The sequence below is a fragment of the Dipodomys spectabilis genome, unplaced genomic scaffold (assembly GCF_019054845.1).
Source record: "Dipodomys spectabilis isolate Male_0828 unplaced genomic scaffold, ASM1905484v1 ptg000130l, whole genome shotgun sequence".
In the NCBI taxonomy this organism is placed as follows: Eukaryota; Metazoa; Chordata; class Mammalia; order Rodentia; family Heteromyidae; genus Dipodomys; species Dipodomys spectabilis.
Genome location: NW_024870807.1, coordinates 3,053,867 through 3,072,952, shown reverse-complemented (window position 1 = coordinate 3,072,952; position 19,086 = coordinate 3,053,867). Strand labels below are relative to the sequence as shown.

Genomic DNA, 19,086 nt, shown 5'->3' with positions numbered 1-19,086 from the left:
TTCTGAGTCTTCCATTAAGACCCCATATGGTTTGGGGACACTGCCAGCAAGAAACCATCACCAGATCTTGTTGGCCTTACACTAAAAGGTGAGCCAAACAAATTGACTTTTCTTTATAACTGGTCCTATTTGCTAGGTACCTTTATTGTGTTCTTAGCAAGAGAAAGTGGAATAATGCAGACATCTAGGTCCAAGGGCGGCTAGAGGTGTCAGCCAACTGGGGCAGGAAGATGTGGCTCCAGGCTGCAGGGAGAGACCCAATGACTGGAAGGATGGGAGGGGCCGAAGCCTCCTGAATGCACCCAAGGCCCAAGGGAGGGGCTGGATCTTCCCACAGAGGTCAATGACCTGGAGAAACCCATACTGCACTGGCCATTGTCACAGCTCAAACTACAGTGGGGTCTGGGGTTTGGAGCTCTTCAAGTACCAATGGCAGCTTCTCAAAGTCCCAGGAGCTCTGGAGCAGCTGGCTGTACTCATGAAAGGCAATGGTTAACTTCCAGGCTGGTTATTAAACACGGCACCTATTTAGATTTAAATTATAGAGGGAGGTGGGGGAAGAAAAGCACTAGAGAGGGTTATGCTGAGCAAAATATGCTATAGGCTCATCTGAAATATCAAAGTGACAACCCTTGGTGCGATTATACACACACACACAATGACAGGAAGGTAAAACAGTCTCCGCTGGGAGCATACTAGCTGGAGGATAGAGCATTGAAAGTCTGAGTGAGGGTGAATATGGCCGAGTAATTTGTCTGCAAGTGTGAAAATAGAACAATGAAACCTGTTGAAATTGTTTTAAGGATGAGGAGGGGGTTAAGGAAGAGTAACAAAAGGAGGGGATTCATCAACACACATTGCATACGTAGGTGGAAATGTCACAGTGAAAGCTCTCTTGTACTATTAATGTACACTAATAAAATTTATAGAGACTATGCCAGGGGTTGGTGGTTCATGCCTGTAACCCTAGCCACTCAGAAGGCTGAGATCTGAGTATTGATCCAAAGCCAGCCTGGGTAGAAACGTCTGAGATTCTCATCTCCAATTAGCCACCATAAAACTGGAAGTAGAGTTGTGGCTCAAAGTGATAAGAGTGTTAGCCTTGAGGAAAAAAGCTCAGGGACAGGGCCCAGGCCCTGAGTTCAAGCCTCATGACCACCACCAACAATAACAAAAATCACTGAGGCTACTCAGGAGGTGGAGGATTGGGAGAACTGTAAGAAGCAGCCCACACCCATTGACCTTCTGCCCCCTAGTGGCTGGTGTCTGGACAACCCAAGCTAGATGCTAGCAGGCACTGGTGCCTTTATGCTGCTATTAACAGCAGCTACCCAACGCATGCACATACCTGACACTCCTCTCTATGTACACACAGACCCAGCGGGGCATAGAGATGCACACACGACCTGCCTGTGAGGCACATGCCTCATGCACCCAAGGTAGCTGCCCAAGTCTTTGCCTTTATCCTTAAAAATGGTCTCCTGAAGGCAGATGTGGTGGTACATACCTATAATCCCAGCACTCGAGATGCTGAGGTAGGAAGATCTCACGTGCTAGGTCAGCCTGGGCTACATAGTGAAGACCATTTCAAAAAATCAAAAACAAGGCTGGAGGGGGTGGATCAAGTGGTAGAGAGCCTGCCTAGCAAATGGGAAACCCTGAGTTCAAACTCCGAAACCTCAAAAAAATATCTTCATAGGCTGCATATTAAGAGACTAGTAGTTAGCATCTCTGGCACACTCATGCTCTGGGAACCACAGAAGGATTTGTCTTTTCTGTATAAGTAACAGATTCTTAGTTACCTAACCTTTTAAAATGCCTGGCTCTTTTACTTGTGTTTTACAAAGGATATTTTGAATCCTCTTACAATGGAAAAGTACATGTATCTAATACATTTACACACAACATATTGGTTTCTAGGAACTTCTAGCCAGTATGACCAGGTGCCTGGGTCACCCAGGTAATGAGCTACCTTTATCACCGTTGGAAAGCACATGGAGCCCTATGAAGCAACCCCATGTGGTGGCAGAGCAGGTCACCTGTCACAGGGCCTGGGTTGAGGCTGAAGAACAGGTCGGAGATGATGTGCTGGCCCCCAAGGTTGGGACCCACGCCAGCCCTCCCACCCCACCCCTGCACTTCCCTGTGATGGCCTCTCTGACCTCATCCCTACACACCACCTCTCCTGTTAAGCCCAGTCCAACCAGAGGGTGGCATCAGAACACACTGCTCCTCTGCCCTCTGCATCCTAGCCCTGTTCACCCACAGACCCACCATAAGGTGGCGCCTCCCTGGCATTTCCTCCTCCCAAGCATAGGCAGTCCTCTCCCACCCTGAAAACCCTGCCCCTCCCACCAGCAATTTCTGTCCCTCCTCTCTCCCTCCCTCTAGCTGCGGCCCTGAATGGGATTGTCCAAGCCTTTGCCTGGCTCCAAGTGGGTCTCCAGCACTGACAGTGAGACTGAAGGTATTACAGATGTGCTTGCCAGCCAGCTGTGTGCAAAATCCCCGTGCCTGCACATAGAGAGGCCCCTAGGCTCCAGAGAGCCCAACTGTTAAGGTTTGAATCTCAACTGTCATCAAAGGCTCCTGTTGAAGGCCTGGGAGGTGAGTGGATCACGAGGACTCTGGCCTCATAAATGGATGAGACTTGTTGATTTCATGGGGTTTTGGGAGGTGGTGGCAATGTTGGAAGGGAGGGCCTAATTGCAGAGAGCAGATCACTGGAAGGTTCAGTGTTGTCCCATGCCTATCCTGTCTCTCTTCCTGCCTCCTGACCAGGTAGAGGCTCTGCCACACCACAGGCCTAGAAACAATGCAATGAAGTGGCCATGACTGAAACTTTTAAGCCAACAAACTCCCCCCCCCCCCCCGCCCCCCAGTGATACTGGGTTTGAATTCAGGGCTCCTGTGCTTGCTAGGCAGGTGCTCTGCCACATGAGCCATACCACCTGCTCAATCTTTTCCTCTTTTGATGTTCTCAGGTGTTTTCTTACCAAAATGGAGGACTGACATCAACTCTGCCACCAGGTCTATAGTATGGCTCTCGGATGTCACCGATTGGCGACAGGTCCTCCTTTACCACTTCCAGCCCAGTGATGATATTCCTCCAGATGAAGTCTACCTCCTCCTCACAGGCTACCCAGCATGCCGCCTGCAATGGGAAGTAGCCTACCTGCCTTTGTTCTCAGGTACAGTCAGGGAAGAGGCCAATGACAATGAGCAACATAGTTGCCTGGAGGAGACCCCCACTCTCACTGGCCAAGGAAGAGCTAGGTGGATCCCATAGCTTCTGGAGCCAGAACCCTGCATCAGCCTTGTTCTGTCAGAGCAGAAGAACCATCAGGAGTATGCAAGATGGCTGATGATGGTGGAGCTGGCTTGGAGAGTGGCACACAGGGCAGGGAAGCAGCCCAGGCCACAGGCAGGAGCTGGAACTAAGGCCAAATGCTGCCCTTTCGATGAAATCTCAGCCCTGTAATGAAGGCCTTTGAGCTGAGTGCATGAAGCCATGGAGGACCATCTCAACTCAGCTGGCTGCAGGTGTCAATCACAGCTGCCCAACACCTCTACCTCCACAGCCACACCTAGATGAACATTAGGAGAACTGGGCCTAGCCAAGTGACCCACAAAGCTGACAGTCACAGTTTACTTTATCTGCTTGCCATCATGCACATTCCCTTAAACCATATAATCTGCCGTGGGCAGCAGAAACACAGAAGAACACCCACCACACCTCTGCATTGTGGCCCTGATATCCTGTGGCTTGGAGATTGACTATCACTAATACATCATGCTGTGTTCAGTGGGGAGAGAGGGAAGGATACCTCACATTCAATAGATACGGATATAACATACATACAAATTTGTACAAGATATTCAGAACAACATAAGGAAGACATACGACAGTTACATGGCTTACTTCCAAAATCCGTCATCGACCAGTGGTCCCCTTTGTCCACTGCTTAGTCCACTCTCCCTTCACCCTCGGCCAGCACTTTGGCCAGAAGGGGTTCTCTAAGCTATTGGGGGAACCCTAGACTTTCCTTCCTGAGGGGTCTAGCCCTCAGCAGTCCAGCCTGAGTTGGGCTGTTTCCTTAGTGATCTAATACCAGGGAGTGGCAGTACTGAGACCCCCGGATGGCCTCTGCCTCAGTTCCCTCCTGCGATCTACCACCTCAATAGGTAAGTTTGTTTACCTATAGCCCTCCAATGTCCAGGTGCCAGCATCTGGTCAAGAGGGCCTTTCTGTGGCACTCTGGCACGGAGGAGAACATCAAGGCCAGAGCAGTGGAGATGGCTCAAGTACTGTCCCTCTTCTCCATCTAGAGCCCCTGAATGTGCCCTTCCCTGGAAATGGGATCTTTGAATATTTAAGCCCAATGGTTGTTCTTTGTAAGAAGGCCACAGGAAGACACAGGCAGAGATGGGGTAAAGCAATGTGGAGATGGTACAGACATTGAAGCGGTACAGCTGTGAGCCAGAAATGTAAGAATGGGCAATTACCAGAAGCCAGAAGGGCCCAGAACATTCCTCCAGAGCCCTGGGAAGGAAAACAGCCCTCCACCACCTTGTTGTCACGTCTAGCCCCTACCACAATGACAATAAATCTTTTTGTGTCTCTGAGGTGGGATGGTCTTGAACTTGGAATCCTCCTGCCTTAGCCTCCCGAGTGCTGGATTTACAGGCGTGTGCCACCACACCTGACAAATCTAAATTGCTTTAAGCCACTCATTTTGTAGTTCAGTTACAACTCTAGAAATCTAATATACTTGCTCCACATGTGAGAAGAGGTGTGCGGTGCAAGTTGCTGAGTTATTCCAGGGTGCTCGTTTCAGGTTCACAATACTCTTAGAAAGACTCCAGTGAACCACCAGAAAGCTGAAAAGTAGAGCTGGGGCTTAAAGTGGTAAAGTGCTAGCCTTGAGCAAAAGAGCTCAGGGACAGTGCCCAGGCCCTAAGTTCAAACCCCCAGACTGGCGCACTCAAAAAAGTCACAACCATCATTTACTTTGCAAAAACCCACTGAGAAGAGCTGGGCACTAGTGGCCTATAATCCTAGCTACTCAGAAGGCTGAGATCTGAGGTTCACAGTCCAAAGCCAGCCCAGGCAGGAAAGTCTGTGAGACTTTTATCTCCAATTAACTACCAGAAAACTGGAGGTGGTGCTGTGGCTCAAGTGGTATAGTGCTTGCCTTGAGCTGAAGAGCTCAGGGACAGTGCCCAGACCCAGAGTTCAAGTCCCACAATGCAGGAGGCAGGGGCTGGCCCTTTTGAATTCTACCCACAATGCTACTTGTGGGAAACCCAGAGAACTTTGCTTTTAGTGACAAACCTAGCATTAAAGGAATTCAAATCATGAAAGGATGCTCAGCTTCCAAATCATGCCATCTGAATGGGAGCCACTACTGCAGAACTGCCAAGGTGAAAGGTACTTAGCACCACCAGCTCTGAACGTGGAGGATTTAACCTTGGCAACTTCCTGCACCAGCCAGTAGCATTTCAGTCCGGAAACAGGAAACGCACTGTATTTAGCAGATTAAGACTGCCGAGACCTCACCATACCATTCTTCACAAGTATGAGCAGTTCTTTCTTTCCTAAGCAGCTCCACTGCTGACCCTCCAGTGACAGGACAACAGGAGTCTGCCACAGTGATTCATAGGAAAACTTTATTGAACAGAAAACCCAGCAAAGGTTCCCACCTCTGCCAAGTTCCCCTGGGTTTACAGCACTGCATTTTAAAAAGCAATTATACATAAGTCTTTCCTAGAAAAGTCCTGCTAACATGTCTAGCAATTTCACTGATTATATAAAGTAGTACACTTAGTGTAATTTAAACATTCCAACAGGAATCAAATCGTACCAGCAGAACCATTTCTGCCTGACTGCTATGTACAACACACATGCAGACGCACACGTCTGGGGGGTTCCTCAGGCATTAACATGCGACACTAATGCCTTCTACTTACAGTGCCTAGTAAACTACAGACATTATATATAGTAAAGCTCTTCAGAATAAAGACATGAGAAGCCCCAGGCAGTTTTGTTCAATCTGTATCATGGCTTCACGTCTTACTTTGTGCATATTATCCTTGTGGGTTTGCCATGACTGTGTGATGTCCAGTCCAGGGGAAGAGCTCGAGCTGGGGTCAGGTGATGCAGTCCATGCCTGTCAAAGCCTCGAGCTGAGCTGCTACAGTGAAAGCCCATCAGTTTGCTATGGCTGGAGGGCCTTCCGGAAGAAGAGAGGCAAAGAAAGTCTTAAACACAAGCCACGCTGTGCTCATAAATGAGGGGCTGGTCTGCTCGGCATCCAGCACCCCCCGGTCTGGGGGGAGGTGGTTGGGACTTTCAGCTTCAGGAACGTCTTCTTGCTGGTAATGAAACAAGGAGAAAAATGAAATCAGTGAGGCCATGATGAATACAAGTGAGGAACACTAGAGAGGGAAGTGTAAATAAATCCCTGACCCCAGACAGGCTGGGCCCAGGAATGAAGACCCAAGGTGCATGAGGCTCCTCGTGGACACTATAGCTTGACTACTGCTGGGATCTTCCACAGCTGTGAATACTCCTGGTAGCAGCTATCAGTGGTTAACTCAACACTTCATTAATCACAGATATTCCAATTGTGGAAATGCTCTATTAAGAAACCCCAGAGTTCTAAAAACATACTATGGAACACTTTTGTTATAAGAGTACGTTCTCTAGGGTCATCCTTCAATCTACCTTAAAAAGCTCCATTTCTGTCTGGGACCAGACAGGAGGAGCAAGAAAGCCAAGACAGCACAAGACCCTGAGGGTCAAGCCCAAGTACAAGCACAAAAACAAAAAACTATTTCTGTACACTATTTCCCAAGAAATCCATCCATTCTGGGAGGTATAACTCTTGATTAGAAAAACTGTCAGCAGCTTCTGTGGATCTCAAAATATGGCTGCAAGACATTATTCACACATGCAAAACTGTCGATTGCTATGTGATGAAAAAATACTTTTTTTTTTTTTTGCCAGTCCTGGAGCTTGAACTCTGAGCCTGGGCACTGTCCCTGAGCTTTTTTAGCTCAAGGCAGTGGTAGAGTTCTACTCTACCACTTGAGCCACAGTGCCACTTCCAGCTTTTTCTGTGTATGTGATACTGAGGAATCAAACCCAGTGCTTCATGCATGCAAGGCAAGCACTCTACCACGCAGCCACATTCCCAGCCCTACCTGATAGATTTTATGGCACATTCAAAGATTTAAAAATAGCTGCTGCTCTTAAGTTTTTGTTTTTGTTGTTTTTTTTAAAAGATCATGAAATACTTAGCCTAGTAAAATAGCAAAAGCCAGGCTGGGCAAGGAAGGTGAGGGACCAGAGAGCTTGGCACAGCCATCAGCTCACCTGGCTCCAGCAGATGCTCCATACCTGTAGGTTATTGTTGGGGTCCTGATTCACAGCTTCCTGAGGAGGACCATCATTCGGGAAGTTCTGACCTGGCCTCTGTCTAAATGGAAACCACCCAACGTGATGCCTTCAAAGGAAGCACATACAAGTCCATGTTAGCCAAAGTTACAGTGGGGAATTACTCAGGATCTGAACTTCACCAAGCACCTGGAGCAGAAGCTCATGATAAGCCCCCCTCATAGCCATTCTCTCTCGATGCTCTCTCTGTTCTTTAGGCAGGGATTGTGTTTGCTCATTGGCAAGGAAACTGGAGGTGGCTAGAATGTCCAACAGGTGCTTGTTTGCCTGAACTATACCTCACACTGGAAGACTTCAACAGAGGGGAACACATACTCACAAAGCTGGAATTATGGATCTATATATATACATATATATATATATATATATAAAAAATAAAATATAATCTAAATTTGGTCATCTAAGTTTGGTGACTATAGGAAGAATTGACTAAAAGCTTTATTTGTAAAATCCAATTAAAGTCTTAAAATTAATACTACAAAATAATAATTATGGTATATGAATGCTATATTATTCTAAATATTTCTCTATGCTTTATATTCTTCATTTGCTGGTACCAGGGGTTTTTTTCTTTCTTGTTTTGTCAGTCCTAGGGCCTAAACTGAGGGCCTGGGCACTGTCCCTGAGCCTCTTTGTACTCAAGGCTAGCACTCTACCACTTGAGCCACAGGGCCACTTCTGGCTTTTTCTATGTATGTGGTACTGAGGAATCGAACCCAGGGCTTCATGCATGCTAGGCGAGCACTCTACCACTAAATCACATTCCCAGTCTGGTACCAGGGTTTGAACACAGGGTCTCTTGCTTGCTCAGCTGGAGTTTTGCCACTGAAGCCATGACTTCAGCCCAGCTTTTTGTTGGTTATTTTGAAGATTGGAATCACTGGACTTTTCCTCCAAGGCTGGGTTTGAACTTCAATTCTCTGGACCTCAGACTCCTAAGTAGTCAGAATTATAGACATGAGCCATCAGGTGTTCTTTTTTAATTCCCCAAAACTAAAATACAATCCACTTTTACAAAGAAAAGTCTTTCAGTTACAACCACAAGTCCTGTCCTCCAAGCCAGGATGTGTCAGCATGCGCCTCAGGGAAGCTGGGCTGGGTATTTACAGTGAGAGCTGTGCGACACACTACAGAAAACAGCAGCACCCCTTGCTTCCACATGATGCCAGCAGCATCACCCTCTTTTAGGTATAAAACTCAAATGTCCTAAGGAGGAGGTATGGAAGAACTCCCAGGTGGGAACTGCTGCTCCTAGAACACAGCTATAACAAGCCTCAGGTCCAGGAAGGTCTCCTGGCCCTCTATGACTAGGCTAACAGTTATGCCCTGATCTTTCTCCTGGAAGGCAGCTTGATACAAATATGTTGTTAAGACAAACACAGCTTCCCATGCCTCCATATGCCCATGTCTGTGTGGTTCATGAGCCATAAGGGGAAGATAACCTATCCTGAAGATGATGTTCTGAACAACACATAACCAAACCATGATTTGCTACATTAAAAGTGCCAGAATGTGACACTATTTAAACACACTTCCTTCAAAGCTTGAAGGAAAACTTTGAACTTGATTTGAGCCACACTAGTGTGTAATTTTCAGTAAAAAGGGAAAAATGAAGAAAGAAACCATCTGCTTACAGGTACATAACAACGGTGGCCCCCATGACCATGAGGAATCTGCTCAGGGAGGAGTAGAAGTAGAGGATACTGAGAAAAACGGAAAATGTAGCAGCTGAGTAGGTCCAATCCAACCAATCTCGATTTATCTCATCATCTTCTTCCACAATGGGACCACCTTGTGCATTCATTCGCAAGTTCTGATTGGCTGCAGGATTAACCACCACTTGAGCTGCATTCTGATTGGCTGGCTGATTTTCGGCTGGAAACTGGTTGTGGATAGGGGCTGGAGTAGGTGCAGAGACCACAGGTATCTCTTGTGCACCTGGTGATGGGACAAAAGCTCCTGATGCAGCAGTGGCAGCTAAACTAAAAATGAAATAGAAGAGGTAGATAGTGTTGAGAGTAAAGTACTTGAAAGATTGTGGCTCACATGCCTTTATTTACATAGGGGCCTTTCACAGGTAAGAATTATAACACACTTGATTTTTCTTCAATTGCAGAGGAACTTTTTTTTCCTGCTTGCTAAGCAGGTCTTCTACCTCTTGAACTATGACTAACCCTTTTTGTTTTTGTAGGCTGTGGGGCTTGAACTCAGGGCCTGCTCACTATCCCTGAGCTTTTCTGCTCAAGGAGCCACAGCTCCACTTCTGGTTTTCTGGTGGTTAACTGGAGATAAGAGCCTTATGGACTTTCCTGTCTAGGCTGGCTTCAAACCATGTCTACAGATCTCAGCCTCCTAAGTAGCTAGCCACCAGTGTCCAGCTTTTTTCATTTAACAGGGTTTTTTTTTGTTGTTGTTTTTTTTTTGGTCGTGGGACTTGAACTCAGGGCCTGCATGCTGTCCCTGAGCTCTTTTGCTCAAGGCTAACACTCTATCACTCAGCCACAGCTCCAATCCTGGTTTCTGGTGGTTAATTGGAGATAAGAGTCTTATAAACTTTCCTGACCAGTCTGGCTTTGAACCATGATACTCAGCTTTCAGCCTCCTGAGTAGCTAGGATCACAGCCATGAACCACTAAAACCTGACTCAAAGGATCAGCTTAGACTGTGGATACTCCTATTTATGCTTCCCATAATAGCTGGTCTGACAAGGGTACACCAATGCACCCAGCTTTTTTTGCCAATCATAGGCTTGAACTCAGTGCCTGGGCACTGTCCCTGAATTTTTTCACTCACGGCTATGTTTTAACATAATTTATATATTTATATATAGAGATATTTTTATATAATATATAATTTTTTCACTTTGAGCCACAAGATCAAGTCACTTTGATCAAGATGGGGGTTCACAAACTTTTCTCTCCTGGGCTTGCCTTGAACTGCAATCCTCCAAATCTTAGCTAGGATTACAAAGGTGAGCCACTAAACCTGGCAAGACAGTTTTTACAGTCATATCTATAAATCCATTTTCTAAGAAAACCCAGATGGTAAATTTCATCCGCAATTAAATATTAAGGTCACTGTAAAATTATGGCACAGTAGTTCCATATTAAAACTATCTCAAAACTTTAGCACCTAGTGTAAGTAAAGGTTGGGCCAGCACCTGCAACAATCACAAATAAGGAAGTAGCTGTCATTTATAATACTCCACTCTGGGTTCTGCAGAGACTGGAGAAAATACTCATCCCTCCATTCTGAACTTCCTAGTGTGGGCAAGGATTTCCCTTCGTTCCTGAGATCAAGGCCACACCCAGCATGGCAAGAAGGACTTACTACTGCATGTAGTACTGGCGTGCATAGATCTGCTGGAACCAGGAAAGCTGCAGCCACCCATAGGTTGTGTAGCCAGGGAAACCAGGCCCCAGGCCTTGGAATGCCTGCTGGACTGCTTCAGGCCTATACACAGAGTAAAACAAAACAACACATCCTGAGTTGACTGGGTATGAATAACGGAAACTAAATTACAATCAAGAATTCAAATCAGAGACAGAAGATCAAGTCCTCCTAGCACAGCTCAGATCCTGTGGAAAGACAAGAGCCCTGGTCCTGCAGCAAGCTCTCATTGTGTGGGCACCAAAAGCACACAGTGTGCCTCAACACATGTGCACTAACACGCTGAGCCTCCCCAGGCAGGAATTAGCCCTCACTGCAGGACTGAATTCTCTAATCATCCTTTAGAGAGACCAGCCCTAAAGCCACATATCCAAGGCCTTTCCTGAATGGAATCTCTCCCCTTCTCCCAATACAACTTCTTTCCCTACCCCTAGATCTGAATCTAGACCCTATATGTGCCATGCTATCACCCCTGTGTGCTTACTGACCACTGGGGATCCTAGACAGGTTAATGGATCCCCAATGGCCTGTGGAAAAGGACCAAATAAACCTAAGAAAAACAGGGATTTCCACAGGTCATGAGCCAATAAGGAGCAAGGCTCGACTGAAGACATGGTTTGTGATGCCAAACTCAGGCTTTTTTAGCCAGACAATAGCCTTTCCCTGCTTCTAGCAGGGAGTAAAGTCATCTTGGTTCATATTGTCTTATACTGTCAGTCCCTTTGGCAATACTTCATGAAGTGGATGGCAGGCAGACTGCAGGTTATGTGGTCATCCCTGAATATCATTAGACAAAGTTAGATTCATTCACTATTCATAAATATTTGTTAAATGAAACCAACAAGTTTAAATATAATGAAATGTAAGAAGTCAGATACAAGCCTCAACTCTCCAATTGGCTAAAATAAGGAAAGCAGCTTTGAGAGTTCATATCTGGTAATGTATGCAATTAGCCAATGTATTTGCTGACAGTCTTTTCAGTAAACTCTATACCTAGTGTATTTCTAAAACATGCATTCCAATACATGTTAGCCATGATATGATACTGCATTTTTGTTTTGTGGTACTGGAAATAGAACCCAGGGCCTTATAACGCTAGGCAAGTGCCTCACTGAACAACAGCAACTGTTTAAAAAAAAATTTAGCACATGTAAATGAGATGATAAAAGTATTTTAAAATTTTGTGAGATCTGATGATGATATTGCTTTTCAAACTAAAAGGTTTTTATAGATATATATTGGAATGTGAGGAATAAAATATCTGAGAATTTACTTTAAAATACTTAAAAAAAAATTTTTTTTGTTCGGTCATGGGGCTTAAACTCTGGGCTTGGGCGCTGTCCCTCAGCTCTTCAGCTCAAGGCCAGCACTCTACCGCTTGAGCCACAGCGCCACTTCTGGTTTTCTAGTGGTTTATTGGAGATAAGAGTCTCACACTTTCCTGCCCAGGCTGGTTTTGAACCGCGATCCTCAGATCTCAGCCTCCTGAGTAGCTAGGATTACAAGGCGTGAGCCACCGGCACCCGGCTCAAAATATTTTTTTAAGGCAGGGACAAGTGTGACTTCATCACTGTTGGCTGGTAGGGAGTGATCATGCACTTCCTTCTACTTATTTGTAGATATGAAATTTCCATTCAGGAAAAATGTACTACTCCTTCCTCAAACATGCACTTTATCAAAAACCAAATTCAAAAACCACTAAAAAGAGCTGGATGTGGTGGAACACACCTACAATCTCAACACAAAAGGTAAAGGCAGCGGGATCTTCAGTTTGATGCTGGCCTGGGATTTTCTCTAAAAGTTAAAAAGACAAAACAAACCCCACATTTCTTTTATTAAAGAACAGGGGAATTCAAAAGTTAAAGAACTTCCACTTACAGTTAGTGAAATTTCACAAGAAGGTGTACCAAGAACCTAACTGGATGCCAGTGGCTCACACTGATAATCCTAACTACTTGGAAGGTTGAGACTGTGAGGACTGCAATTTGTGGCCAGCTTGGGCAGCAAAATCCTTGAGGGCCCTATTCTGGGTGTACAGCATATAGCAAGGCTCAGCAGCAGAACACCTATCTAGCAAGCTTGAAGCCTTCAAAACTCAGTACTGAAAGAAAAAAAATAAAAAAGGTATTCCAAAAACTATGAAATGAGAGCAGGTAAGCACTTCTGGCTTTTGTTCTAAAGAAAAGCTCTAACTGCATTAGAGAGATGATCTTTTATCCTAATACCTCCACCATAGTCTTGCCAAAATACCAAGTTTTTGTTCACCATTGTCAAACTCTGTTATGGCAAATGAAGCATAAAGCCACTGAGCAGAGCAGCTGTTCCTGCCACAGCAGCACAAATTCCAGCTAAGAGGACAACCAATGGGAAGCAGTGAAAACGCATGCATTCTTAACATATGCATATGCATGACTTTATGTTCCTAAAAGGTGGTGTACCAAGAAAAATTAGAGCCATAGTTCTCTGATACATCCTAGGTTACCATGTGTTCGCATAAATACATCATAATTCTCACTATGCATGTGCAAGTGTACCTTCTCCTTAAATTGATACACAAGAGGCATACACTGGTAGTCCTGACATAAGCACTCACCTTGAGACATTCTCCCAGACAGGAGAGAGGTTCCGAAGAGCTTCTCTTTGTCTCAAGCCATCGCTGGAGGAATCCCCAAGATGCTGTCCATGACTAGGACCTTCAGGCCGCTCTGAAGCTTCAGCAACCTACATGTAACATGAGCTTCATCAAAAAAAGTCTGACAACAATCTGAAATCAAGCTAGATTTGCTGCAACTCTACCCTAATCCCACAAAGCTAAACAGATGCTGTCTTCTGAAATTTGTTCAACAGACTCTTCAATATATAGATACTAGGGCTGGGGATGTGGCTCACTGGTGGAGTGCTTGCTTAAGCATATATGAAGCTTTTTGTTGGAGAACCAGCACCTCAACAAACAGAGATACTAAAAATGTGAGAGCCAAGCTGTGAGACCCAAAAAGGACTGGGAGGTGGGAATTCTTTCACCCAACATTCTCTAGGAATGCTAAGTGTTTCCTGAAAAGGCCATCAGTCCTGGCTTGATAGGAATTCAGATTTTTTTTCTTTTTCTTTTTTTTTTGGTCAGTCATGGAGCTTGAACTCTGAGTCTGGGCGCTGTCCCTCAGCTCTTCAGCTCAAGGCGAACACTCTACCACTTGAGCCACAGTGCCGCTTCCAGGAATTCAGATTTCTATCCTGGATATAGGCTAAATACACTCCAAACTTTCTGGGAGCCTGTGCAAACTGTAAGTCATTTACTGCTTACTCTGCTTCCTAAAACAAGGAAGTCATTTATCACTTAAATAATATTGTCTCACATGATTGGTGCATGTGACTTCAAGGATATTGTGACCTCACTTTCTGTACATACGCCCCTGTACCCTACTCAAATACCTTGTAAACTAGACTTAGGCACCTGAAGCTGGTGCCCCAAATCTCAATTCTACAGTCTGGTGTCCATTACTGCCTTGTCCCTGGTGGCAGCGGGTTGAGACAGAAAAAAAAGTTTTTTGTTGTTTTTTTTTTAGAGCAATTATGCTACAGTTTCACAGAAATCTTCCAACGCAGTTACCACTGGTATAAAGCCTTGGTGACAATGTGCTAAACTTGCTTCCTATTTACTACTACTAAAACCTGTGCTGATAAACTACTTCCAGAAATTAAATCCAGTGCAGCACCACATTAGAATACTGATATTGTGCAGCGAAATAAGCTTAATAAACACACATTGTCAAGTGCTAGTTCAGTCTTTTGGGAACACAATAACCACAGGTCAACGTATCACAGCAGACAGTGTAACATGCAACTCCACTTTTGCACACAGCACACTTGAACAGTCTATTCCTACTTGACTATAATACAGTTCATAACTATACTTATAGTACAATTCCTAATAGGCCCTGGAGAAGAACAACAAAATACGACTTAGTAAAAGGCCATGCAATCTCCTTTGCAAGTTTATCTATGTGTTTTAGTGCCCACTGAAGAATCTGAGGACATAAACTGCTACAATCATGAAAAAAGACATACCTTAGTGCCAGTTTCTTGCATTCTTGAGAAACATTTCACGTTGCACACCAGATGCAAAACATGCCGTTTTTCCTGCTAAATGAAAGTAATGAGAGTACCTTAGGACCTGAATTCAACCTGGTTTAGTGCATAAGAACATCCCAAAGTTAATGTGTAAATGACACAAGTACCTTTGGAAGCAAGTCCCTGAGACACTGGTGATCCAATAATAGCTTTCCAGAATAAATTAACCTCTGGTCCTCAGGACGCTGATTGTGGACAGAAAAAAAAACAAAGGTCAGCATGTAGACCTATCAATTCTCAAACAAACCATTTCATGCAAATAATCTGAATATGTCTGCTTCCCCCAAGCATCACAGGAAAACACTTTTTTAAAGGCTTCATATTCAAAACTTTTATTTAAAAATAGCTCAACTGTAAAGTGAGCTCTAACATGCAAATAAACTTAGGACGGCAGCTTATATCCTGGCCAGAAAAACCAGGGCAACATTACTTGACTTCTGACCTCTGTGGGAAACTGCTTTCTAAACTGTACTAAAAACACAAATTGGGGACTGGGAAGGTAGCTCAGTGGTAGAGTGCTTGCCTTGTATGCATGAGGCCCTGGGTTTGATTCCTCAGCACTACATAAGCAGAAAAAGCTGGAAGTGGTGCTGTGGCTCAAGTCGTAGAGCACTGGCCTTGAGCTGAGAGCTGAGGGACAGCGCCCAAGGTCCAGACTTCAGGCCCACAACTGACAAAACAAAACAAAGCAAAAAAAAAAAAAAAACCCAAAAAAAGAAACCACAAATTGTACTGGAACTTTTACAGCTACTAATTTTAAAACCTGTTGGGCCTCAAAAATAACTCCTAGGACTCCTAGGGTGGGTCTTTACCCAATTGGCCTAAGCCTTGCCTCAGTGACAGCCATTTTTCAAATAAGCCCAAGAGGAATAGCAGACTCACCAAGATGAGACATGAGTGACAGTTTCTACAACCTGCAAGTTCGGATTCCTACTTTAAGGGGTGAAGGGGTTCAAGAAACTGACTAAAGTTTCTTGCTGCTAGTCAAGATTCAAAGCCTTCTTGTCCACCGTACATGACTCTAAAGTCCTAGGAAATCCAGTTTTATACAGCTCCCTACTAGAGACCACCAGCTTGTCAACTCACTCTTGCTAGAATGAGCAATTATACAAAGCCTGGAATAAAGCAATTCTTGCCAAGTAGCCTCAGATGATAAATGAGGCTGTATAAAACAAAAGGAACAGCAAAAACTTTACTTATCAGCATACATCAGTACATTTTGACATTGTGTACTCAAAACCAGACCCTATCAGATGCTGTGCTCCTGGCTGTCCTCATTGAGTTCCAGGATAATTACTGAATTTGCAAGGCCCTGTGGTAAATGCCACTTCAATTGCCACCCTCCCCAAAGGGCCTGGGAACACTCTGTGCTTACCCAGAAGTCTGAGTTTTGCAAAAACTAAATGTTACGCAAACAACCACTCTAAAGAAGAGCTTCTCACATTATTCCAGTTTAAACTACCAAAAACAAATAAGCATGCTGCTGCCAGAATAACATTTAAATACAGATTTCCATACATAGGAGACTTATTGTAAATATAGGCCTTCAGACTTAACAGACAGGACTGATGTCCTCACCCAAGAAGAACTCAAAGCCTGGTCCTTTACAACCAAAGGCTTCAGACACCTGCTGTGTTCATGTGTGCCCCTAATCAAATCACCATCTCCCGGTAACAAGGCCATCTACTTTCTTGGAAGTTATCTCAGATGAGAGGGCAGGGCGCCAGGAGAATATGCTAAAGGATACTGTAATGGAAGCCTTTTCTCAAAGGAAGGAACTTTCCTAAGACCAACTTGGAAAGAAAAGTCCCTGCTACAGTCTCCACCACCAGAATAAAACCAGACTGACACTCAGCGCCACTACAGATTGGCACTCTCAGATACGAAGACTCAATTTTCCATCTTTTGCTGCCCAGATGCCCTCTCCCGTTTGATGGTGAATTGCACTCGCGGGCAGTAAAGTCCTCGGCCAACACTTACATAACAGCAGAGGATAAAGTAAATACAGGAAGGTCCAGCACGGCCTCCATCACGTGTTGGGGAAGGGAGGGAGGGACTGACTGAGGGCCTTGTTGACAGACGTGTCCACCAAAACAAGGCAAGAAAGTAAGTCACCCTAAAACTGACGACCCCAAATCTTACCATCGGCCTCCTGAGGGTGACTCTCACTGTCTGTCTTCCTTCTAAACCACTACTCTTGGCTAGAAAGTTCGTTCCTGGGGCTCCTCCCTGGGACTACGCAGGACAGGGAGGGGCAGTCAGCGGGGGACGGACAGGACCGGGAGGAGAAGGGCCACGTCCCGTTCCTGGGCGGGGGAGCCCTAAGGAGACGGTGCCGGGGTTGGCCCCTAAACCCTCCTCTCCGCGCCGAGGGGCTGCGCGCGCGCAAAACTCTCATTTCCTATTTCCACCCAAGAGATGCAAACCAAGTTGGAAACGCTGGCTGTCTGGGGGACACTGAGGCGGGGAGTCTGGAATGAGTCACCCAAGGTCAAACCGCTGCTGGTCTGGGTTCCGGCTGGCAGGCCCGGGTGGGGTAGGGGGGAGCGCGACGGCCTCGGGGGCGGGAATGGGGTGCGGAGGGCGCCCCGGGGCCAAGTGACCCGGGCCCCGTCGGGTTGGAAAGAGGAGGGGACGCTGGGCGAGAAGCGGGGCTGCCGCCGCGGCAGGGCGGGACTCGGGGGAGGCCAGCGAAGGAGAGGCTCCGGGCGCAGGCGGGGGCCGGGGCGCCCCGGGGCCCCTCTCACCGGACGCTCGGGGTAGACGAGGCTCAGGTGGGCCTTCAGGCGGCCCACGGTCCAGCTGCGGTCGCCGCTCAGCTCCAAGTCGCGGTGACGCTGGTTGGGGCTCTTCACCAGAAGCGTGACCGGCTCCGGCTCCGGCTCGGGCTCCATGCCGGTGGCACCAAGTGCTCGGCTGCGCTCGGAAAAGCTAGGCGGGCGGCGTCGCAGCCGCCGACAGCTCCGCAACGACAGTTCGCGTCTCGCAGGCGCGCGCCCCCGCCTCGGGAGCCTTTTATAGGGGCCCCGCGCCCCGGCCCTGCAGCCGGTCCTCTCTGTGGCTGCCGTCCATTGGCTGAGGCGGAGGTCACTGCCTAACGTGGACCAATCAGCGTCCGGATCCGGGCGGCCGCGGGGCGGGCTGAGTACGTGGGTGCGGGCTGATGCAACCCGCCGCCGTTGCGTCATCCCGAGTGGCGGCTGCAAGGCCGGGAACCCCGGGTTCGGGAGCCCCGGGTTCGGCTGCCCTATCGGGGTGCTCTGCGGAGCGCGGGCACTCGGCCCTGAGGGCACAGGGTCCCCTGGCTCGGGATGCTCCAGGCGCCCGGGCCGGCCTGCCTGCCTCCCGGGTAGGCGGCCTCTGCAAATTGTGTCCTCACAAAGCTGCACCCCCACCCTTTTTTGACCCCAGGGCCCTCCTCCCCTTTCGCCTCCCCGGGGTCCCCTGGGCTGGTTGTGCCGGGGATGGCCCCCGTGCCGACGGGCCTCGGCTTGGAGATGGGCGGGGGTGACGTGGCGCCCCGGGTTCACATTCGAAGCGGGCGGGGCGGTGGAGAGGATGGGGATTCAGGCACCTGCCGTCCTTTTACCTGTGACCTTGGACTTGACCGGGACACCTAGTGCAGGTATGGCGAGCCGGCTGTGTCACGCCTGCACTCCTGAAGGCCATCATGCTGGCCCACGATATCAGCACCTGCTGACTTTAAAGCTGGGGCTGACAGAGAAGCGGGTCTCTCAGCTTCCAGAAAACCTACCACCCTAGGAGAGAAAAAATACTCATGAAACACTAAACTGGCTTTGCTCTGGGCTCACCCTGGACTCCATCCCGTTGGGACATGTGCTTTTCCAGGCCTGTCAGAGCTTGTGGAAGGCAGGACAGTAGCAGGTGGTGTTAGGAGCTTACAACACCTGCCACAAGGAAGTCCCACAAATTAGGTGGCTTAAGCAGCAGCAATTTGTCTCACAGTTGTGGCAGCTGGAGTCAAGGGCTGTAGGGCGTGCATGGTTGGTTCTGTGGTAGGAGACATAGGCGAGGAAAAGGGGAAAATGTATTATTATATTACTTTTAATAAATATAAAATGGGCCAGGCTCAAATTGCCATCAGGAAG

The 19,086-nt window shown here is 47.0% G+C and overlaps 1 protein-coding gene across 3 annotated transcripts; it reads right to left on the bottom strand.

Moving 5' to 3' along the window:
* Nucleotides 1–5,648: 5,648 nt before the first annotated feature.
* Herpud1 (homocysteine inducible ER protein with ubiquitin like domain 1) lies at nt 5,649–17,982 on the bottom strand. 3 transcript variants are annotated; one of them, XM_042689929.1, is made up of 8 exons: nt 17,725–17,981; nt 15,085–15,162; nt 14,915–14,989; nt 13,443–13,570; nt 10,790–10,912; nt 9,094–9,441; nt 7,403–7,508; nt 5,649–6,375 (listed from the first exon to the last, which is right to left on the bottom strand). In XM_042689929.1, the coding sequence occupies exons 1-8, from the start codon at nt 17,869–17,871 to the stop codon at nt 6,211–6,213; spliced, it is 1,170 nt and encodes a 389-aa protein (XP_042545863.1). In that variant the 5' UTR covers nt 17,872–17,981; the 3' UTR covers nt 5,649–6,210. The 3 variants fall into 3 exon arrangements, with proteins under 3 accessions (XP_042545863.1, XP_042545864.1, XP_042545865.1); XM_042689930.1 differs by having other exon boundaries at nt 14,915–14,986; XM_042689931.1 differs by lacking the exon at nt 5,649–6,375 and having other exon boundaries at nt 7,429–7,508; nt 9,251–9,441; nt 17,725–17,982.
* Between the last annotated feature and the right edge of the window lie 1,104 nt (nt 17,983–19,086).